Source organism: Myxocyprinus asiaticus, chromosome 22 (genome assembly GCF_019703515.2).
Source record: "Myxocyprinus asiaticus isolate MX2 ecotype Aquarium Trade chromosome 22, UBuf_Myxa_2, whole genome shotgun sequence".
Lineage (NCBI taxonomy): Eukaryota > Metazoa > Chordata > Actinopteri > Cypriniformes > Catostomidae > Myxocyprinus > Myxocyprinus asiaticus.
In genome coordinates this window covers 19,865,264-19,889,657 of record NC_059365.1, presented here as the reverse complement: position 1 = coordinate 19,889,657, position 24,394 = coordinate 19,865,264, and the positions used below count along the sequence as shown (strand labels likewise).

Below are 24,394 nucleotides of genomic sequence, written 5' to 3'. Positions count from 1 at the left end.
TAAAACAGTACTGAAGTGGTCAAGCACGAGGCAGGGATGAGCTCAACGTGTGAAAATGTGTTTTATGCCTAATGAGAAAGTGTGTGTGTATATGTTAGCGCTCATTTTTGGAATAAATCTTTGTTGTGGATTAAATTATGCCAGTGTCCTCTAGTCGTGACTAGAACATTGTGTTATCTCATGATTCTGTTAATCTATTTTCCTCTATAAACCTAGTTTTTCAGAACATTTGATGGAGGGAAAAACAACATGAAAAATAAATCTTAATTTGTCTGCTGGTTAGGCTGAAACACATAGTATTCTTGTTCCTTTACTGTCTGAATTCTCCATACTGTATAAGCTATTTCACAAAACTCAAAATCTCTGGCTTTATACACTGGTTGTACAATACACACCACTGTCAAAAAATGTACTTTTTTATTAAGATTACCCCGTACTTCTGCAAATTAGGGGGCATTTGTAACATTTTTTCCCAACCATATAAAAATAATTACTGTCCCATCTGTATATGCCAAATACTTCAACTTAATCAATTCATTGAAATAAATTCTCAGTCTGAACCAGTGCTTGGATTGAGTCAAATACAAAAGTAGCAGTAAATAATGCAAAAAAATAAATAAATTAAACAAAAAAAAAAAAGTGTTTAAAGAGGTGATTTTAGTTTGTGTCAAAAAACCCTACTTCATGTTATATACATATTAAACAACACATTCCTCTGAGATATCTGACAGCTACTGCATAGGTCACTATGGTGTCTGCAAAGGCACTTAACTCATACTAGGACAATAACTACAGTAGATGGGCCTTGAATAGGTAACAAAAATAGGTGATAGGTGATAAAATAGGTGATTAAAAAAACTGAGATCACTCCAGGGGCATTTTTGCCCCCCATATTTAAAAAATGTCTCTTGATGCTGACTACCTCCCCTGGAGTCGCGACTTCGAATACAGGGTGGCTGAGTGACTCCAGCCAGGTCTCCTAAGCAACCAAATTGGCCTGGTTGCTAGGGAGGGTAGAGTCACATGGGGTAACCTCCTCGTGGTCGTGATTAGTGGTTCTCGCTCTCAATGGGGCACGTGGTAAGTTGTGCGTGGATCGCGGAAGGTAGCATGAGCCTCCACATGCTGTGAGTCTCCGCGGTGTCATGCACAACGAGTCATGTGATAAGATGCGCGGATTGACTGTCTCAGAAGCAGAGGCAACTGAGACTTGTCCTCCGCCACCCGGATTGAGGTGAGTAACTGCACCACTACGAGGACCTAGTAAGTAGTGGGAATTAGGCATTCCAAATTGGGGAGAAAAGGGGGATTAAAAAATATGTCTCTTCCTATGGCATTTTTTAATTTCTGACCTTAGTATGCACTATTTCTCTGTAATGCACAAATGTTTCTGTCTGTTATTGCTGCTGTGATCCCAGTCCATTCTAATCCTTGACACTGTGGTTCTGCTTGGCAGGGAGCCGCGGAAGATCCTGCTACACAAGGGTTCCACAGGTTTGGGTTTCAACATTGTAGGTGGGGAGGATGGAGAGGGCATCTTCGTATCTTTCATCTTGGCAGGTGGGCCAGCCGACCTGAGCGGCGAGCTGAGGAGAGGAGACCGCATCCTATCGGTCAGTACCTATACCAGACACTCAAGTTGAAAGAAGGAAGAATATCCTCAGACTCATAAATGTTATTAAAAATATATAAACATACTAAACATACAACTTAATGACTGTTTAGTCAACTTCATTATATACACTATATGCATTTTAAATACATTAGATAGTGGGGTCCAAAAGACTGAGACCACATGCAAAATCTAATTAAAACTTTAATATAAACAAAGTTGTTGGATTTTGAAAAATGTTAAACAAAGAAACTTTCTGGTGTAATATAAATAAGAATTTTTTTTTTAAGATTCTGCACAATTTCTTGGACTGATAAATGTTAAAGGAATATTCTGGGTTCAGTACAAGTTAAGCTCAGTCGACGGCATTTGTGGCATAATGTTGATTTCCAAAAAAATTTTTTTTTTTTTAGACTCCCTCCTTTTCTTTGAAAAATGTAGGTAACAGTGAGGCACTTACAATGGTAGTGAATAGGGCCAATCTGTAAAAGTTAAATACTCACTGTTTCAAAAGTATAGCCACATGATGTAAAAAAATATGTATGTTAACATGATTTTAGTGTGCTAAAATCGTTTACTAACCTTTTCTGTCTAAAGTTATATCCAGTTTTACCACTTCATTGCCATGATGACATAACATTAGAAACCCTAAAATGACTGTAAAAACGACAATTTAAACAACTTTACAGTTCAAATAATACATGAGTTTCAACAGAAAAATTAATGTAAAAGCTTTTATAAAATTATAAGCATCACATTTCTGCCATTAAACACTCCAACAATTGGCCCCATTCACTTCCATTGTTCCTCACTGTAACCTTCATTTTTACTTTTTAAATAAAAGGAGGGACGAGTCGATATTATTTTTGATGGTAATCAACATTATGCCACAAGTGCCGTCGACTGAGATTAGCTTCTATTGAATTCCTCTAATTTTAAATATATAAACATTCTAAACATACAACTTAAACATTATATACATAATTTTTTATATAATATGACAAACTGCTGAACATTCGACAGCATATACCAGACAATCTTTTCCCGGTTTTTGAATATTCAGACTTTTTGCTGGACATTTTAGTTGGAGGCGCAACTCTGCTGTTCAAGAGACGCAGGCAAGGGAGACGAGCAGGAGCTCTGGTCATACTCCGTCGGCGCGGATTTCGAACAGCGCTGCCGAGTGTTCACTTGAGTGAAGCCATTCCGGACAGCGCATTACATCTGCCGGGCTTCCAGCTGTTCAGAACGGATCGCATGCTTTTACATCAATGAAAGTTGGTGTACAGATGTAACAACATTAAAGAGGATGTGCTGTCCTAATTTGGAAGCGCTCTTTATTAACTGTAAGCCTTTCTACTCGCAGAGGGAGTTTTTCTCGTTTATTTTGGTGAGTGTGTATATCGGGCCAAATGCGTGTTTGAATGCCACGTTGCAACAGCTGGCTGATCAAATCACAGACACAGAACAACAATACCCGGACTCAGTTATTATTATTCTTGGGGATTTTAACAAAGCAAATCTCACACGTGAACTGCCCAGATACAAACAGCACATTACATGCCACACCAGAGACAGAAATATACTGGATCATTGTTATACAACAATAAAGGATGCATATCACTCTGTCCCTAGAGCAGCTTTGGGACTCTCTGATCACTGTCTGGTTCATCTTCTTCCAACCTACAGGCAGAAATTAAAATCAACCAAGCCAGTAGTAAGGACTGTAAAGAGATGGACCAATGAAGCAGAGCGGGGACTACAAGCCTGCTTTGACTGCACTGATTGGAGTGTTTTTGAGGCTGCAGCCAGAGACCTGGACGAGCTCACAGATACTGTTACATCATATATCAGTTTCTGTGAGGATATGTGCATTCATACTAGGACTTATTTAAAGTTCAACAATGACAAACCGTGGTTTACAGCAGAGCTCAGGCAGCTTCATCAGGCCAAAGAGGATGCTTACAGGGGTGGGGATAAAGTCTTGTACAATCAGGCCAGGAACACACTGAACAAGGAAATCAGAGTGGCTAAAAGAAGAAACTCTGAGAAGCTGAAAAACAAGTTTTCAGCTAACGACCCTGCATCAGTGTGGAGTGGCATGAAACAACTCACAAATTACAGGACTCCTACCCCCAACCCTGTGGTGGACCAACAACTGGCTGACGACCTGAATGTGTTCTTCTGCAGATTTGAAAGGCCCAATCTCACACCCCACACCCACTCTGACCTTCACTTCACACAAACACCAACACCTCCTCCAACCCCCCCTCCTCCCCCCTCCTGCTACTCAACCTGCACTTAAGATCTGTGAAGATGATGTAAGCCGGGTCTTTCGGAAACAAAAGACGAGGAAAGCTTCAGGCCCAGATGGCGTCTCACCAGCGTGTCTTTGATCCTGTGCTAATCAGCTGGCCCCCATCTTCACAAAGATCTTCAATAGATCACTGGAGCAGTGTGAAGTCCCATACTGCTTCAAACGCTCAATCATTATTCCTGTCCCAAAGAAACCAAAAATCACAGGACTTAATGACTACAGACCTGTCGCCCTGACGTCTGTGGTCATGAAATCATTTGAGAGACTGGTGTTGGCCAACCTGAAGAACATCACTGGACCCTTCCTAGATCCCCTTCAATTTGCTTATCGAGCAAACAGGTCTGTGGATGATGCAGTCACATTGAGATTGCATCATATCCTGCAACATCTGGACAGACCAGGGATATATGCAAGGATCCTTTTTGTGGACTTCAGTTCAGCTTTCAACACCATCATCCCAGCTATACTCCAGAATAAATTACACCAACTCTCTGTTCCCATGTCTATCTGTCAGTGGATTACCAGCTTTCTGACAGACAGGCAGCAGCTTGTGAGACAGGGGAAATTCACTTCTAGCACCTGTACAGTCAGCACTGGTGCCCCCCAGGGATGTGTGCTCTCCCCACTACTCTTCTCCCTCTACACCAATGACTGCATCGCCAAGGACCCCTCTGTCAAGCTCCTGAAGTTTGCAGATGACACCACTGTCATTGGCCTCATCCGAGATGACGATGAGTCTGCATACAGTAGGGAGGTTGAACAGCTGGCTGTCTGGTGCAGTCAAAACGGTGGAGATTATTGTGGACTTTAGGAGGAACACCCCAACACTGACCCCCCACCATTCTAAACAGCACTGTGGCAGCAGTGGAGTCATTCAGGTTCCTGGGCACTACCATCTCACAGGACCTGAAGTGGGAGTCACACATTGACTCCACTGTGAAAAAGGCCCAGCAGAGGTTGTACTTCCTTCGCCAGCTGAGGAAGTTCAACCTGCCACAGGCGCTACTGATACAGTTTTACTCAGCAGTCATTGAGTCTGTCCTCTGCACTCCAATAACTGTCTGGTTTGGTTCAGCTATGAAATCAGACATCAGAAGACTACAAAGGACAGTTTTGACTGCTGAGAGGATTATTGGTTGCCCCCTGCCCCCCCTTCAAGAACTATACACTTCCAGAGTGCGGAAAAAGGCTGGAAAAATCACTCTGGACCCCACTCACCCTGCCATTACCTTTTTGAACTGTTGCCTTCTGGCCGACGCTTCAGAGCTCTGGCACAGGAACAGTTTTTTCCCTCAGGCTATCCATCTCATGAACAGTTAAATTGCCCCATTGAGCAATAACTATGTGCAATACACAGTTTAGTCTTTTTTATATTTATCCAACACATCCAACCTCTTCTGCCATTTCATTCCTCTGAAAAAACAAAAAAACATTTGCAATGTACATAACAGATTTGTATTTGAACTGAACATAACAGATTGTATTAGATTTGCACTACCTATGTGTATGTGTGTGTCTGTACGTATGTGTATAATTATTTTTTATTTTTTATTATTATCTATGTCTCGCTGCTGTTTTTGTGTTGTTTTTGTATTGTTGTACACCGGAAGCTCCTGTCACCAAGACAAATTCCTTGTATGTGTAAGCATACTTGGCAATAAAGCTGATTCTGATTCTGATTCTGATTATATGCATTTTAAATACATTATATAGTGGGGTCCAAAAGACCACATGCAAAATCTAATTAAAACCTTGATATAAAGTTTTAGGATTTTGATGAATTTAAAACAAAGAAACTTTATGGTGTGATATGAATAAGAATGTTTTAAGATTCTGCACAATTTCTTGGTCACTAATCAAATAAGAACTTGTGGAGTTCAAGCCAGCTTGAGTGCTGTCAGTACAGCGAAAAGGGAACATACCAATTTAGAAAAATGCAGAATAGAATATATTTTTGTGGTCTCTGTCTTTTGGAACCCACCATACAAATATATCAAGAGAAATCAAATAAGAGCTAACATAACATAATGTGTGTGAGTGTATGGCCTGTGGGGGTTGTTGTTTTAATTTGTTGCTATGGTGTCGTCCCAGGTGAATGGAGTAAACCTACGCAATGCCACACATGAGCAAGCTGCTGCTGCACTGAAAAGGGCTGGACAGACAGTGACCATCATTGCCCAGTACAGACCAGAGGGTAGGTGGCTCTTTCCATGTGTATTCCATGATGTTTGTTACTGCCAGAGAAACTGTGCTCCCTAGAGGACAAAGAATGAGATTAACAATGAGAATACATTTGAGCTGGTGGATGCATGGTAGTTTTTTGTAAGCAGGCAGATCTGGTAACAAAGTCTACTTCAAATGCACTTTTTATTTATTTTTTAAAGGAGCAGTAAAAATAATTTCATTTTTCTCAAAACTGTTATTATTGTAAGATCTAGCCTACCTAGAAGCATTATGTGAGAGTATTGCACAGACCCCAAACTACTCTCACTTTCATCACACACCCATGCATGCCTGTTGTGTCTTGCCTACTTGCTGTAATCACTTCATCACAGTGTATACTGTGCTGTGTATCCCTTTAAGAAAGGTGAACTACTTAGCCTCGCCTAGGTTTATGAGAAAGAATCCTTTTTTGCAAATTAGGACAATGTCAATGACCAACGATTGGCTGGCTTTTGTAGAATTAAAGGGATAGTTCACTCAAAAATGAAAATTCTCTCATTTACTCACCCTCATGCCATCCCAGATGTGAATCACTTTCTTTCTTCTGCTGAACACAAATGAAGATTTTTAGAAGAACATTTCAGCTCTATAAAAAGTAGACAAAGTCGGCATAAAAGTAATCCATAAGACTGGACAAGTGGGTGCCCTGAACTCCACCAACCATCTCATTTACATTTTTAAAACACGTCCATGCATGAAAGCCAAAACCAAGAAGGTCTAATACCAGGAAAAAGCTATCTAATAATATTTGCGATCTAAATGTTGCATGCAATAATTTTTGTTTCATAAGGGTACACAGTTACTTTTCAAAACTTAAACTGACAATGAATGCTCCAGCCAGTCTAATTTACGCTTAGAAAACTCCTGATGTTGCTATAACAATACAAAAAGCACTTACCAATTTACTTGAAGTGAAAATCAGCCCTCCTTTCCTGTTTACATCTCGGGTTTTTAAATCCATAAGGATTTCTTTCTCAATGGCGATAGCGGCAGTGATGACAGCCGACTCGTCATCTAGATCCTGTGCTCTTCGCTTTCAAATTATGTACATCACTTAAAGCGTGATTGCGTCACTCAAGACCAGCTAGAAGGCCTCTGGGACATATCCTAAAGACCACACCCACCTAGAACTAATAAATCAATCTGATTGGCTGATTAATCTGATAATCTGACTTTAGATGCCTATTCACTTGAAATGTTGAGGGATTCTGTAGAAAGTTAGCTTAACGGGGTGGAGCTCAGACTCACGAGCTGTTTCGGCTAAAACGCTCTGCTTTGGGCATACGATTTGTGAACCAGTCGCACAGTTGGGGAGTAACGGAATACATGTAACGGGATTACGCATTTAAAATACAAGATATAAGTAACTGTATTCCACTACAGTAACAATTTAAATCATTGGTAATTAGAATACAGTTACATTCAAACGTATTTTGATTACTGAAAAGGTTACTTTACATTTTATTGTCATTTGTTTCATTTAATATTTAGTCCTTTCAGATGGAAAACATTTATACATATAAATGATGCGATCCAAAGTGCATTTGAACAGTGGTGAAACACTTTCTTATGATGTGTTACATTCATACGAGCAGACAGAGAAGTAAGTTTGAAGTAAGTTTGGAGCAGAAGAAATATAAATAAACCTTGTGTAAATTGTCAGCTTTACGCTAAGCTAAAATGCTGTTTATAGCCATTTTACATGCACATGTTACCAGGCACAATCATATTTTGTTATCAAGAAAATTCACCTTTGATATTAGGGCAAAAATCATATGATAATAATTGATAATAATTTTTGTATTGTTTTCCTGTAAAAATATCTAAAAATCCTTAAAACAATATAATTTTGATTTACCTTGTTTTAGAAAAAACACTGCATAAGATTTTTAGGTTTTTCAGAGAAAGTATTTTTAATGTGTATTTTGTCTTACTGTACTGGCAGAGTTTTTATAGTCAAAACAAGTGAAAAAATCTACCAGTGCTGAAGAAGTAATTCAAAGTATTTAGAATACGTTACTCACCTTGAGTAATCTAACAAAATACGTTACAAATTACATTTTACAGCATGTATTCTGTAATCTGTAGTTTAATACATTTCAAAAGTAACCCTCTCAACCCTGACCAGTCGTCATGCTTCACTTGTAAGAATCAAGGAATAAATTCTGATTGGTTAACAATTCGTTGTTTGCTATTCGTTTGTAGATGAATTAGGAGTGGAAGGCAATTGAAAATAAATAGGCAAAAAGGTAAATGAGAATGAAAGAATGAAAAAATATTTATTTATTAGACATGAAGGCTTTGCTGGCCCTGAGAATTCGCCACTGCTTTTATGCTGACTTTGTCTCCATTTCTGGAGCTTTTGGAGTTCGGGTCAACATTCACTTGCATTGTATGGAACAACAGAGCTGAGATATTGTTCTAATAATCTTCATTTGTGTTCAGCAGAAGAAAGAAAGTCATACACATCTGGGATGGCATGAGGATGAGTAAATAATGAGGGAATTTTAATTTTTTTCTGGGGGTGAACTAACGCTTTCATGGGGGCACATTCTCATTTTTGTCATTCTGTGCTCAGGTTTGTTGAATTAGAAAGACTTGATCTGTATCCACGAGAAAACACCTCACTACCATTGTAGTTTCACTCGCGTGAATGAAAGAAGGACTGGAATGAAACATGCCAGAAGTGGGAGGGATCAACGTGTGTGAGAGAGAGAGAGAGAGAGAGAGAGTAAAAGAGGGGGAAAAACTAAATGGACTGAAGACCGCAGAGCAGAGTTTACTCCTTGAATAAAGCTTATTTTTGGCACAGAGTAAGCGTTCGTCTGCCGGATAGCTATGAAAGTCTCGCTGACAGAAGAGATGGAATAAGCGCGAGTTGCTCGCGTGAGCGGGACAGATTGAAACCCCGCGTCTCGAGCGCGAATGAAACTCGGCCGAAGTGCCGCTGTTGGAATGGGAGGAGCTAATCAGGACAGACCGAAACATTTTCAGTAAACTCTTTACTATTTAAGTAGTTTTCATTGTGATTCGAAACTAAAGGAAACTTTATTTTTTCCCTTCACGCTGCCAAAGTGCAGCACTTCCTGGCTTATTCTCTATTGTGTGACTTTGTAAAACGTTGGAGTTAGTTGGACAACAAGAGGTAGAACTGAACAGCGCTTTAGCCGCCGCCGGGTAAGAACACCTCAACTCACATTCATAGAGTTTATAGAGTTTAATATGGAAACTATCAGAAAGTGTGACTTAGTCTGCACTAAGTTTGCAACAAGAAAATGTGTGTTATATTCTTATGTTGTACTGAAAGGGAAAGCGTCGCTATTTGTCCTCAATGGATTTCTAGTGACTCAAGTTACATGCTCAGCTGAGGGTTGTGCGTTTAAAGTTGCATGGAGATCATGAAAACAATTTATTTAGGCTGTTCAGCCATTGAGCAGATGCCATAAATATTGCTTCTATCCCTTTATGTTTTGTGATGCCGCGCGACTCTTTGCTCGCGAGTATTTCGTGCAAAACTGTTTCTTATTCAAGCCATAAATATGCCAAAACACATCAGCAGATAATTTAGCGCTTCCTGTGGGACATTAACAGAAGCAAAATTATGTTTTCATTAAGCATAAACAGTAGTGTAATTCACCTTTGAACTGAACTTCAGTTGAATATTTTGCCCTGTGAGGCCTGACGCTTTGCCATCATGTTTGTTTAATGCAACATCATGGGACAGGTGCAGGGAAGGGCACATTCAGGAAGTCACCTTACCATAAGAAATGTGAAGCATTGCTGTCATTTTATAATTCAGCATAACAATTAAGTGAAACCTTAGTTTGTCTTATGTATATTCAATTTGTGCTGCTGGATGCTGCTTATTCCTATTTAACATGTTGTAATATTTTTTTCTAGCCTGGACCGAGAATATCATGTGTCAAAGATGGTGTTAACTAGTTGTAAAAAAATTAAACTCTGAACACTTTGGCACATTTGATTGACAGGAAATCAATTATTGACTTTGAAAAGACATTCCTCTCGCAAACATAAATGTCACATAGTTAATTCTATGATGTGTATGTAAGCAATGACAGGAATGTTGCAGTGTAAGTTTATCTGTTTCGGCACGCTCTTCCCCCATATTCCTTCTCTCCTCAGTCAGAAGATCCTGAAGTATAAATGGACTGCCTCTCCCTCCCATGGGCTCTTGCGTCTACATAGAAATAGAAGTGACACATTAATCTGTGCCAGAATAGCTTATTGAATTAGATGGGAACTGGCATTATGAGGGACATTACGGCTTCTTGCTTGAGTGTGTATATGCATTAGAAACAGACAGAGTCTATTTGGCTTCTGTTAAAATTTGAACTCTTCTTGTCATGCATTAACGTGGTGGAGGAGTGAACTTGAACTGGTGAAGCATTTGTGTCCAATACAGACAACAAACTTTCACGATGAACCGATTCTCTTATTTGGCCTTGTAGGCTACATGTAACACCTGAATGACAGATGTTTTATTTATTTGTCTTTTGTTGTTTACCTACAGTAAGCAGTAACGAACACTGAAGGACACATACTTATAATCTCCTGCTCTTTGGGAGTCCAAATCCAATTTCTTGGACCACTTTTGATTCTCGACCAAGTGTCTTTTTCCACATTGTCAGATGCTACACAGCCACCATTAAAGGAATTGTTCACTCAAGAATGATAATTCTCTCATCATTCACCCTAATGTCATCTCAAACTTATATGACTTTCTTTCTTCTGTGGAACACAAACAAAGATATTTTAATGAAGATATGATATCTGTTTTTCCAGACAATGCAAGTGAATGGTGACCAAATTTTCAAGCTCCAAAAAGGCTTGAAAGGCCTGAATGGAGTTATAGCCTGATGTCTCATTGAATACATGCTAAACATATTTAATCAGTCAAGCTTATACGGTATATTTATATATTAAATCATGCATGTTTGGCTTCATCCGCAACCTCTTCTTTGTCAGGCATCTTCTTCAAAGGCAAACAACAACATGCAAAGACACAAGTTTATTGGTGTTTGTTGGATCAGTGCGAACATGACAGATAGGTTTCTCTACATTCTAAATACAGCAGCCAATTTCAGAATTTGACTTAAGAAGTGTTGGTGTCCTTTGGCATTTGTTGGGCAGTGTGAACTTTCCTTATAGGAATATTTGGGGTTGAATACAAGTTAAGCTCAATCAACAGCATTTGTGACAGTGTTGATTACCACAAAAAATTTTCAATATGTCCCTACTTTTCTTTAAAAAAAAAAGCAAAAATCAAAGTTACAGTGAGGAACTTACAATGAAAGTGAATGGGGCCAATTTTTGGAGTGTTTAAAGGCTGAAACATGAGGCTTATAATTAAAAAAAAAAGCACTTACATTGATTCTTTTGTTAAAACTCATGTATTCTTTGAGCTGTAAAGTTGTTTAAATGTCATGGCTATAACTTTACACAGAAAAGGTTAGTAAGCAATTTGATCACACTAAAATCATGTTAACACACATTGTTTTTGTCTCGTGTGGCTAAACTTTTGAAACAGTGAGTATTTTTATGTTTAAGGATTGGCCCCATTCACTTCCATTGTAAGTGCCTCACTGGAACCCAGATTTTTTTTTTTTTTTTTTTTTTTTTGAAGGAGGGACGAGTTGAAATAAATTTTTGTGGTAAACAGTATTATGCCACAAATGCTGTCGATTGAGCTTAACTTGTATTGAACCCTAAATATTCTTTTAAGGTGCAATGACATTTTCTTTTGAACGGCGAAATGCCATAAGCGGACATTGAGGGTGTGTGAAACCAGCAGAAAACAAACTGCAAAGCAGCCTCTCTTTTTTTAATGCTGCACCTTATACACTGGGAAAGTCAAGTTAAAAAGAAACTCGCTGCTAAAATAATATCCTTGTCCATTGTGAATATTCAGTGGAACTGTATATGAAGCACTGCCCACACTGATGTCACTGCCAAACCAAGCAACTTCCTATTGGTCAATGCCGCAAATTTGTCTGTTCACCAAACCCGAATTCCACGCAAAATCAGCGAGGGGAAATTCTTCGCCACCAGAAGTCCATTGCGCAAATTTCATGATCACGCGGATTTCCATTTGAGATGATTGTATTTCGCCCGCTGAATTTCGCAGTGCGAAGGTAAATATGACCGCACCTTTATGTACTTAATGGAGCTTAAAAAAATGTGGTCACCATTCACTTGCATTGTATACACAAAGAAACATATCTCCATTAAAATATCTTCAGTTGTGTTCTGCAGAAAAAATAAAGTTTGAGATGACATGATGGTGAGTAAATTGGGTGAACCATTATTTTAACTCGGACTATGCAGAACAGAAGAGAGTAAATATAACGTATTAGAGGCACTAACGTGCATGTCAGCGACACAATGAGAGGAAGGTACAACTCATCACAACCTAGTCTGTATATGCTGTTTGTTCTCTTGTTGTAAACACATGGCTGCAATATTATATAACTGCATTTACAAAGCGGCAGCCTGCAGCCAATCTCCACTCCCTAAAAATAAAAGCCCTGTACATACGAGATGCAGAGCTGGTCCAAATTCTCCCTAGATCTTATGGTGATGGGTCACACTTAAGAGATCTTGTGCTTTACTATTAGCCTTTGTATGTTGTGAACTCTGTGTCTGATTGGCTGAGAGCCTCCAGCTGTCTCTGTCTCTGTCTCTCATGTGTGTTGTATCCCTGTGTTGAGAGTCTGACTAGTGGGATGAATTAGTTACTGTTTTATACTTTAATAATTGAACATTGGACTTTGAAGCTGCTAACGTCTGTGATTTGCATACTTACTCTTATATTGCAGTCTTTCTCAGCAGTTTCTTCTGATACATGTTATGATCCAGGCACAAGAACAGTTTTTACCCTCAGGCCATTTTCCACATGAACAATTAAATTGCCTTAGGACTCTCCCATAGTGCAATAATGTAAATACATATCTCATGTACATATGTAAATCCACTCAGATTTAATTCAATAACTGTACATAACCCTACCTTGCACATACATTTCCACTTGCACATGTACATATGCCATTCTATGTTATATGTCCTATTATTTGTATGTCTATTTATACTCTTACATTGTTTAATATTCTGTGTCTCACTGTAATGTTCTGTGTGCACTTGTTTCTCCTATCACCAAAAACAAAACAAAAAAATCCTTGTATGTGAGAACACTTGGCAAAAAAGCTCATTCTGATTCTGCTGTATGTTATGTTATGATTGTTTTTTGGACAAGTCTGTCAAGCTGTTTTATTCCTTCTCTCCGCTGGAGTGTTCCCCTGGTTACAGGCAGGTAGTGTCAGGTTACTTTACCTTGCCCTGTTATTCCAACATGTTGTTAACCTGTTTGTAACAGCTAGATTCAAAGTTACAAAGCAAGTAAAAAAATTAATAAAGTCTTGGTTATTGACTATCTATACAGCAGTGTTGTATAAAGGATCCATTTGTCATACTTGAGTAAAAGTAAAAATACCTTCTTGGAAATTGACTCAAGTAAGTTAAAGTAGCTCATGAGAAAACAACTTAAGTATTCAAGTAACTGATTTTAAATGTACTTAAATATCAAAAGTACAAGTAAATTGCATAAATTACTGAACAGTTCATTAAACCCATGGCAATTTATTTGATTGGTGGTGCTCATCATTTACTCACCCTCATGCCATCCCAGATGTGTATGACTTTCTTTCATCTGCAGAATACAAAGATTTTAGAAGAACATTTCAGCTCTATAGGTCAATTCAACGCAAGTGAATGGTGGCCAGACATTTCAAGCTACAAAAAGCACATTAAGGGAGCATAAAGTTATCCATACTACTACAGTGATTAAATCCATGTCCTTTGAAGCAATTCAGTTGGTTTTGAGTGAGAACAAACCAAATTGTAACTCAATTTCACTGTATGTTTTGCCATTGTAATCTCTAGGCACGATCATGATTTCAAGCTCGATTTCTCTTTCTAGTGCTTGATGCATGTGCAGAGCCCTAGATGGCACTATAGGAAGTGTAATCGAGCTTGAAATCCTGATCACCAAAGAGACTGCTAATGTCAAGATTTATAGTCCAAAAAGGAGTTATATTTTGGTCTATTCTCACCCAAAACCAATTGGATCTGTTCAGAAGACATTGATGAAACCACTGGAGTCTTATGGAGTACTCTTATGTTGCATTTATGTGCTTTTTGGAGCTTCAAAGGTCTGGCCACCATTCACTTACATTGAATTGACCTACATAACAGCAATATTCTTCTGAAAATCTTTTTTTTTTGGTTTGTGTTCTACAGAAGAAAAAAAATGAAGTCACACATCTTTGATCGAATGAGGGTGAGAAAATTCTGAGAGAATTTTCATTTTTAAACAAACTATCCCTTTAATGGTGCATTCAAGTCACATCAGAATGATCATATTTATGAGTGTAAATGAACACCACAGTCCATAAAAATTGGAGCATTGAAGGAGAGAGTTGAGTCATATTAGTGACCAGAACAGAGACTTGTGGGGGTGGGCTCTATTCATTTGGGCCAATAAGCAACCACCCAGAACATCCTGGCAACTGCGGAGCAATGTACTAAAAACACAGTAAACAACTTAACAACAGCATAGCAACAGCCTGACAACCACCTAGAACACCCTGGCAACTGCAGAGCAATGTGCTAAAAACACAGAAAAAAACTTAGCAACAGCATATTAACAACCTGGCAACCACATACTGTAGCAATGCACCAAAACACACAGAAGAGATCACCTTGACAACTGCATAGCATGCCCTAGCAACCATCCAGAAAACCCTAGTTACCACATACTGTAGCATAAATATGCTACAAAGCAAATATAACACTTTAGTAACCACCAGAAAACTAGTTTTGCTTAAGCAAAGACCATTCATCCATCTTCATAAAATATAAAAATAAATATTGTTGGACACTTTCATGAGCACTGGTACAGTAATTATTCATACACATCGCACCTTGGTTACATGTAAAATGTGAACGCATGTGATTGACTTTTATTTGAACAGTTCTCCTGGAAAGGCGGGAGACTGATTGCACATAACTTCATTATTTCACAGCTTTCATAATGTTAAACTTATCAAATGAATTAATAAAAAAAACAAATTTAAACTTACATGAGCAGTTTCTTGTCTTCCCCAGAGGAGACAGACGGCAGATCACGTAATCTGGCGTGCGCTTCGCTTGTGATTTTGATTCAGATTCATGATTCACAAAAAAATAATTCAGACCGCTTTTTGAATCTTTTTGTTCAGTACAAAGGAATCAAATTTTAAAGATTTGACTCAAATTATTCTTTCAATGAATAAGCATATCACTATCCCTGTTCTGCATGCATTTTTACACGCACAGCTGTTATAATTTTTTTTGGTGTTATTGTATTGCAAAAGTAACGAACAGGTCTGGAGGAATTTATCAGAGTAGAAGTAGCAATTTTCTCTTCAAAATGTAGAGAAGTAAAAGTCAGAAGAAATATACTCAAGTTAAGTACAAATATTGAAAAACTGTACTTAAGTACAGTAACGAAGTATTTGTACTTTGTTGCTATACACCTCTGCTATACAGTATTTGACATTCAAGTTTAACAAAACAATACTCTTTCCTCGGCTCTGTGTTATGCTTGATAGTCCATGCATTTCTCTGTTGTTTGTGTTTTAGTATGTGTGCATTGGTTGCTAATCTTGCGAGTTGCCCGAACACACTGCAGCAGAGGTGTACACGTTTAATTAAGACAGCCCCGAACAATCAAACATCATGCTTCAGTGCTGCTCCTGAAATTAACACCTTGTTCACTATGAAAAATGATTAGGGTCTGACATTTGTTGGAGGTTTTCATTCCATTACACTGAATAGTGCATGTTCTACTTAATTAATATGCATAATTAATTACCTGGCAGAAAATATTAGCGCATAGCACAAGCAGATCCATGATTAATATCCATCTGTTCTTCAGGTCATTAATCAGTTCTCAATAAGCTGCTGAGCTTTCCTTCTCTGCACTGCTCAATCCTCCTTTCATAATACCTGGACAAAAGGCCATAATATCAGTGTAGATATAGGGGTTGCTGACGGACTGTGTGTGTTGTCTCTTTTCAGAATACAGTCGTTTTGAGTCCAAGATACACGATTTGAGGGAGCAGATGATGAACAGCAGTATGAGCTCTGGCTCGGGCTCCCTGCGCACCAGTGAGAAACGCTCACTCTATGTCAGGTATCTTCATCATATTCTCTTATTCACACATGCACACACGGTTAATTAAGCATAACTGTCTACGGTATTAGTGAGCTAACAAGCAGAAATTACAGTCAGGTAAAATTCAAATTGTTGTTCATTTTTATTAGGCCGTGTCTATAAATAACAGACATTTTAACCTTAACTGACCTACTGACCAATCACTGTTTCACTTTCGAGCACACTCTTATATACATAGCCGCAGATGTTTACGAGTATCTAATGTCTTGTATGTGAGTCGCTCTGATCTATAGTGTACTAAACATACTCGTAACACACAAGTCTGATTATACTGTGTTTCGGCGGTCTCGGAGATTCTGACCTCGATACACATGAATTCTATCTAGTGCTCTGATTATATGTGTAGTAAATACAAAACAGATGTGCTCTAGGTTTGGTTCATGCGCATTGCTAATGTGCGCTATCGGTCTGATAAGAAAATTGAGCCGAGATAATTATGGCATTTCAGGCACACACTACTTGCCATGAGGATTTTAATTGGTGCCTTCTGCATGACATGTAGGGCTGGGTATTGATCCAGATTTCCCGATTTGATTCCAGTTCACAAGCTCTCGATTCAATTCAGATCTCGATTCAGTTTGATATTGATTCATTTGCTTACATATCGAATCTTTGCTTACATATAAATTCTCTCTCAGCAAAAGCTGATAATTATAAAGGAACCCTTATAATTGGCAACCCTTCTAGGTACACTTCGAAAATATTAATTTTACAAATATTTTATCATTAGTTTTTAATCAAATTGGTCACAATTTAGCTTTTGAAATATGTTCAAATTCAGTCCATTCTATTAATTAATGTCATATATTATATGTTGCATAAATATTTTTGTTACATTTTTATTGTTTATGTGCATAATTTGTACTATTTACAAGTATTTACATTGATATGTAGAACAAGTGCTTAATCAGTACTGTCTCTTTAAGATTAGCGGCATCAGGCAGTAAGTGCATATAACGAAAGAAGACATGCGTAGTTTCTTTAGCGCATCCTTTTAGCGCATTTAACTGGAAAAAAACAGAAAGGGTATTAAAAGATACATTATTCAATGACATATGATCCGTGTTTACTCTCAACATGCAGTGAAAGGACCTCTGTGCTAATAACTTATTCTCCACTATACTACACAATCACTGGTGAGTGAAATCTGAACATTTACTAACCAGTGGGTAATCACACAAATTTTTAGCCACACAGCGTGTGATTTGGTTGCACATACAAGTGATTTACTTGCATTATAGAGGGTTGCCATATAGCGTGAAAGATAGATCTTGGGATTTAAGAATCGATATCGAAACCATTCAAACGGAGATCGCGATGCATCGGAAAATAGATATTTTTACCCATCCCTAATCAGGGCTTGACATTAAGGATTGTCATGTGCTTGTCCTTCGGACAAGTAAGTTGGTCATCCACTTATCCGAGTAAATTTTACTTGTCCGGAAAGGTGGTGTACTGTAAATATAATTTTTTCAGAAGCAATATTCTCATCAATTTTCTTATTCAGTCACTTGTTTCCCAGCAAGATGTGACACAATTATGTACCAACTTAAATTTACATTGTTGTTCTTGGCAAATCAAATACTTAAACAGGTCATTAAAAGGATAGTTGATCCAGAAATTAAAATTCTGTCACGATTACTCGACCTCATGTTGTTCCAATCCCACAGAAGAGAGAAATTTAAATAAAATATAAAAGGCAGAATGGTAGTCTCAGTCACCATTCACTTCCATTCATATTTTCTTCCATATAAAGTGAATTGGTACTAAGACTAATATTCTGCCTGACATCTTTTGTGGTCCATGGATAAAAGAATGAATGTCATATGGGTTTGTGATACATTAGGTGAGTAAGTTAATACTCAAGTAGATAATAGGATGATGTTTTAAAGTTGTATGTATGTTATTAATATATTATTTATATTATGAAAAATCCGCACATAGGCTGACTTATATGAAAAATAACTGTATATGTCAGATGGAGCTCTAGAGAGATGGAGATTAGAGATGTAACAGGTGTTTAAGGATGAAGTTGTCTGTTTTAAGCATTTCTCTTCACAAAGCAGCTGAGTAGTTCAGTGGTTCACAAAGCATTTTTTTGCTATTTCTGCCTCTAGTGAAAGGTGCTGTAATATGAGCTGCACGATGTGATGAGGCAAAATCAGATCAATCCAATGTCACACGTAGCAATAGTCTGCTTCGTTGTTCAAAAACAGGAGCGAAAGCTTAATCGTGTCGCTTGTTTGCAGAGATTGCTCTTTTTATATAGGTGTAATGACATTATTACAAATGAACATGTTGAAGTTCAGCAAAAATGCAACAGCGCGCTGCTCACTGCGCACTCACTCTAAACTCCACACATGATTGAGCCGCAGAATGCTGTGAGAGAAGCTGTAGCACTGATCAGTCACGCTGATTCTAATATTACGATAGAAAGCTGGAAAAAACTGTGTGCAATCCCCTGCCAAATTTCATCCTCATTTTGTATTAAATGACACAGGCCTTTGCTATAACACAAATATAGCCAGCTATTTTTTTCATTATTGATGTTTTAATCAGGCTGCTTGTCCGATCGGACAAGGAAAATTCTCTTTCACTTGACCCTTTAAAAATCCACTTGTCGCGGACAAGCGTTAATGTCGAGCCCTGCCTAATGACGTGACACGTCTGCACGTAGCAGACTTTTACAAGATCATTCTGGATCTGAGTAAACACTTAATTTTATTTATTCATTCCACACATGCATTTTGTTTCGTTATTCTTTATGTATGTAAATCAGGGTATGAAATTAGCACACACCAAATGAAGGTACATTTTGTGCAGTGGCAGGTAATTTTGGTCATCTGTCCTCCACTGTGGTGGGCGACCTGTAAGACGTCTCGGAGTGACATATGACAAGAAATGCCTTTAGACACACAGACGTGCACTTGAAAAAACACAACTGATTGTATTTTGAAGAACAGATGGAAAAAAAGCCATCGGTGCATGTGTCTAATTCACTGTGTGTTCAGAGGTTCAGTGGCGGTTTGCTGTTTACGGCCTCTCACGGAACACTCGTGTGAAGAGTTTTCACTCTTTCTTCTCTGTAAGTTGGTTGGCTACAGTTTGCAAGAATAGTGTCTTTTTATATCCTTTTCCATCTTTATAAAGTTCCATTACTTGTTACGCAGGTCTTTTGACAGTTCTTTTCTGCTCCCCATGGCTCAGTATCTAGCCTGCTCAGTGCATCCACGTGAGAGCTAACAAACTCATTGACTATTTATACACCGACACTAATTGCAATTTAAAAAGCCACAGGTGTGGGAAATTAACCTTTAATTGACATTTAAACCTGTGTGTGTCACCTTGTGTGTCTGTAACAAGGCCAATTTGGGTGATTTCTGTTATCATTATGCTTTAAAAAGGAGCCAAACAACTATGTGATAATAAATTACTTCATATGATCACTATCCTTAAATAAAAGACAAAATCAATGCCAAAATTTCACAATTTCTGTCAGGGTGTGCAAACTTTTGAGCACAACTGTATATGAAAACTGAAAATGATAGTCCCGCCCCAAATTCACGCCACTAGTTGAGTCAGCGTTGATGTGTCGGGCTGGATGTGCTGGTCAACCAAACAGAGGAATGTTTGAAAGTGCCAGAGACACAGTCTTTACACTTTTCAAGAAAAGCAACCTATGAACGGCTTACTTGTAGTTGTCTCTGCATATAAAGTTGGAATAGGAGAAAATATTTTAAAGAAATAGTTCACCCCAAAATGAAAATTGTCATCATTTACAAACTTTCATGTTGTTCCAAACCCATATGATTTTCTTTCCTCTTTATAACACAAAAGAAGTTGACAGCCTCACTAACCATTCACTCTCATTGTAAGGACAAAAGATGCAATGCAAGTAAATGTTAACTGAGGCTAACATTCTGCCTAACATCTCCATTTGTGTTCCATGCAAGAAAGTTATAAAGGTTTAGAACAATATGAGAGTGAATAAATGATGACAGAATTTTTGGGTGAACTACACCTTAAACACTGAAAACATTATGCACTTCAGCTTTAATTCAGTGTTCTGCTGCCGAGGGCTTATGAGTCAGCTGATGACATTTGTTAATGCTGAGTGTGAGATCTCAAGGCACTTTTGCATTCCTGTGAATGCAGTGATGTGATAAAGGTGCGCCAAAGTGGTACAGACATGTCAGCCAGTGCAGATCCCACCCTACACAGCTCAAGTCTTAAAACAGAGGCCTGTCATTGTCCTCTTACTCTAGAGTTACTGTAGGTGTGCGGCCAACTGTGAGTGTGTGTGTCTTGGTGGGCTTGTAATTAGTATGTCCTGTGTGAGAAGTATGCAGAGAAACAGGAAGACTTGCTCCACTGGTTTCCCTCTCTTCCTTTTGATCTACCTGTCTGACAAGGTAAAGACATTCTGCTCTAGACACAATGCCTTACTTTGTTGCTGTATTCAGCGTCATTTGCCATCTGGTTTCCCTCTCAAGAAGAGTTACTGGGTTCCTCTATCACCATTGTGCCCTTGAGCAAGGAGCTTAATCATAGGTTGATCCAGGGGAACTGATTCTGTAGGAAGTGTTCTACAAATGGCTATAGATAGAGAGAATATGCTAAATTAAAAAGATTGATGAACATGCACAAGGCCAGATATGTAGCTTCTTTTGCTTCTATACACATACAGAGACCGTAAAAGGGGCAGGAGACAGACTACTCATGGGAGAATGGGAGAAATAACATTCATATGGTGGCTATATCAATGAAAGTCCCGCCTCTCAGTTTAAAGAGCCAATTACATTTTTGTTAGAGGCATTGTCTGTCTGTTTACTCTGGAATGTAGAATGTTCTAGTAGCTGTATTGTATGCCTTTTACCTACATAAAAAAAAAAAAAAAATAGCTGCCCAGAGGTATTATCAGGATGGCCGCATAGTGAATTAACTTGCCTTAAAGGGACTTCGATGTACAGTGGCATGCAAAAGTTTGGGCACCCCTGGTCATAGTTTTTGTTGCTGTGAATAGTTAAGTTAGTAGAAGATGAACTGATCTCCAAAAGGCATAAAGTTAAAGATGAAACATTTTTTTCAAAATTTTAAGCAATATTAGTGTATTATTTCTATTTTGTACAATTTTAGAGTAAAAAAAGGGAAAGGATCACCATGCAAAAGTTTGGGCACCCCAAGAGATTTGAGGTCTCAGATAACTTTTACCAAGGTCTCAGACCTTAATTAGCTTGTTACGGCTATGGCTTGTTCACATTCATCGTTTGGAAAGGCCAGGTGATGCACATTTCAAAGCTTTATACATACTCTGACTCCTCAAATCTTGTCCCAACAATCAGAAGCCATGGGCTCCTCTAAGCAGCTGCCTTGCACTCTGAAAATTAAAATAATTGATGCCCACAAAGCAGGAGAAGGCTATAAGAAGATAGCAAAGTGTTTTCAGGTAGCTGTTTCCTCAGTTCATAATGTAATTAAGAAATGGCAGTTAACAGGAACGGTGGAGTTCAAGTTGAGGTCTGGAAGACCAAGAAAACTTTCAGAGAGAACTCCTCGTAGGATTGCTAGAAAGGCAAATCAAAACCCCTGTTTGACTGCAAAAGACCTTAAGGAAGATTTAGCAGACTCTGGAGTAGTGGTGCACTGTTCTACTGTGCAGCAACACCTGCACAAATATGACCTTCATGGAAGAGTCATGAGAAGAAAACCTTTCCTGCATCCTCACCACAAATTTCAGCGTCAGAAGTTTGCAAATGAACATCTAAACCAGCCTGATGCATTTTGTCCTGCGGACTGATGAAGTTAAAATATAACTTTTTGGCCGCAATGAGCAGAGGTATGTTTGGAGAAAAAAGGGTTCAGAATTTCATGAAAAGAACACCTCTCCAGCTGTTTAGCATGGGGGTGGATCGATTATACTTTGGGCTTATGTTGATGCCAGTGGCACAGGGAACATTTCACTGGTTGAGGAAAGAATGGATTAAATTAAATACCAGCAAATTCTGGAAGCAAACATCACACCATCTGTAAAAAAGCTGAAGATAAAAAGAGGATTGCTTCTACAACAGGATAATGATCTTAAACACACCTCAAAATCCACAATGGACTACCTCAAGAGGCACAAGCTGAAGGTTTTGCCATGGCCCTCACAGTCCCCTGACCTAAACATCATCGAAAATCTGTGGATAGACCTCAAAAGAGCAGTGCATGCAAAATGGCCCAAGAATCTCACAGAACTAGAAGCCTTTTGCAGGGAAGAATGGGCAAAAATCCCCCAAACAAAAGTTGAAAGACACTTAGTTGGCTACAAAAAGCTTTTAGAAGCTGTGATCCTTGCCAGGGAGTGTTACTAAGTACTGACCATGCAGGGTGCCCATACATTTGCTTCGGGCCCTTTTCCTTTTTTGTTATTTTGAAACTGTAAAAGATGAATATAAAAAAGTAAAATTGCTTAAAATATTAAAGAAATGTTTCATCTTTAACTTTAAGCCTTATGGAAATCAGGCCATCTTTTGCTTGCTTAGCTATTCACAGCAACAGAAATTTTGATCAGGGGTGCCGAAACTTTTGCATGCCACTGTAGCTATACCAGGGTCAGAAATGAACTTTTCCATTAGGGGGCAATATTTGGGGGCCTTTTCTCCTCTGTAAGGGCAATTTTTTTTTAACCTTATAAAATCATTCTGTGTCATACTTTAATTGATTAATTCAGTCTGAATAATGAGATACTGTAGACTGTTACCAATAAAATGAAATCAACATCAACTAGAATTTGTAGGGCTGGGTATTAGTATTGATTTCACAATTTAATTTGATTCAAATAGATTCCAATTTTGATTCAATTAAATATCAATTAATTTGGGAATATTTCAGTTACAGTGTCAAAAGACATGTTTCAATTACATATTGCCTGATCTCTACATGGCATAATGTGCATTGTGACTGAAACACATTCCGGGATCACTTTTTTTTTCGTATTCACATATTTCCAAATAGTTTGGCTATTACGTTTACATAGCCTACAAAACTATTACAATGCAATGACATAGAGGAGATGACAGCTTTTCGCCAGATTTGGATTGAGGAGCTTAATTAACAAAACTGTTATTAAGTCCTTCGTGGCAATTTAATAAAACAAGGCAAAAATAAACATTTCACACAGTCTTTAATCAGAGATATGTTTCACAGTAAAAGTGATCAGTGTTCTGCACTATTACATTTTATATTTAGCATTAGGGTTATTTACCATATCTAGATTAATTAACATAAATATACAGTGCATTCAGAAAGTATTCAGAGCCCTTAATTTTTTTCCCATTTTGTTAAAATAAAACAATATGTAACAATATAATGCTTTAACATTTTCCAAACAAAGCCTTTCACAAGAAATGCACTAAAATAGCACCAATTCGAGTAACATTAAACATTTCCCAAAGTCTAAGTGGGAAATTTAGGTTGCATATTCATTGCAATGGGCATTAAATCCCTTAAACGCTCATCCTCCGCAATATTAATCTGCCAGAAGACTGTGGCTATCCGCTTTGTTACAGCAATGAAGCTGCATTCATGATTCGCATCTGAGCATCAATGCCAGTGTTGCTTTGCAAGCTTTGAACTCACTGTGAAAAGCTCTTCCAGACAAAAATGTCTCATTCTGCATTTGGTGATAGTTAAGACTTGACTTGCTTATGTGGTAATTAAAATGTTCCTTACAAGTCCCATCTGGGCTTGTTTTGTACATCATACAGCTCCTTTCGCCATCATTTTATCACTGACAGGGAAGCGCTGTCAGAGATGGTTTTATTTACTGAGATAGCAACCTCCTCTATCATAGGAGAGTATTACGACAGTACTGCCCATAGAATGTCAATGGGACTGCCACATTATGCTATTTTATGCTAAGCTTGTAGGCTCATATTGATAGAAGGGCCCTGCTGCTGTGTCTGTTTGT

The 24,394-nt window shown here is 38.2% G+C and overlaps 1 protein-coding gene and 1 long non-coding RNA gene across 9 annotated transcripts in view; one reads left to right on the top strand and one right to left on the bottom strand.

Annotated features, from left to right (window-relative positions):
• LOC127413268 (disks large homolog 3-like) overlaps positions 1–24,394 on the top strand; it is a 154,250-nt gene that overhangs the window by 112,882 nt on the left and 16,974 nt on the right. For 7 of the 8 annotated variants that reach the window (XM_051650250.1, XM_051650251.1, XM_051650254.1 and 4 more), the window contains 3 exons: positions 1,457–1,613; positions 6,021–6,123; positions 16,287–16,401. In XM_051650250.1, coding sequence (XP_051506210.1) covers positions 1,457–1,613; positions 6,021–6,123; positions 16,287–16,401 — 375 coding nt within the window. Of the gene's footprint in view, positions 1–1,456; positions 1,614–6,020; positions 6,124–8,889; positions 9,330–16,286; positions 16,402–24,394 lie in introns of those variants that run through there. The other variant, XM_051650257.1, reaches the window with a different exon arrangement.
• On the bottom strand, positions 1,499–7,562 carry LOC127413282 (uncharacterized). The gene is made up of 4 exons (XR_007892561.1): positions 6,660–7,562; positions 6,040–6,184; positions 5,159–5,342; positions 1,499–1,633 (listed from the first exon to the last, which is right to left on the bottom strand). It is a non-coding gene; the product is annotated as an uncharacterized LOC127413282 (long non-coding RNA).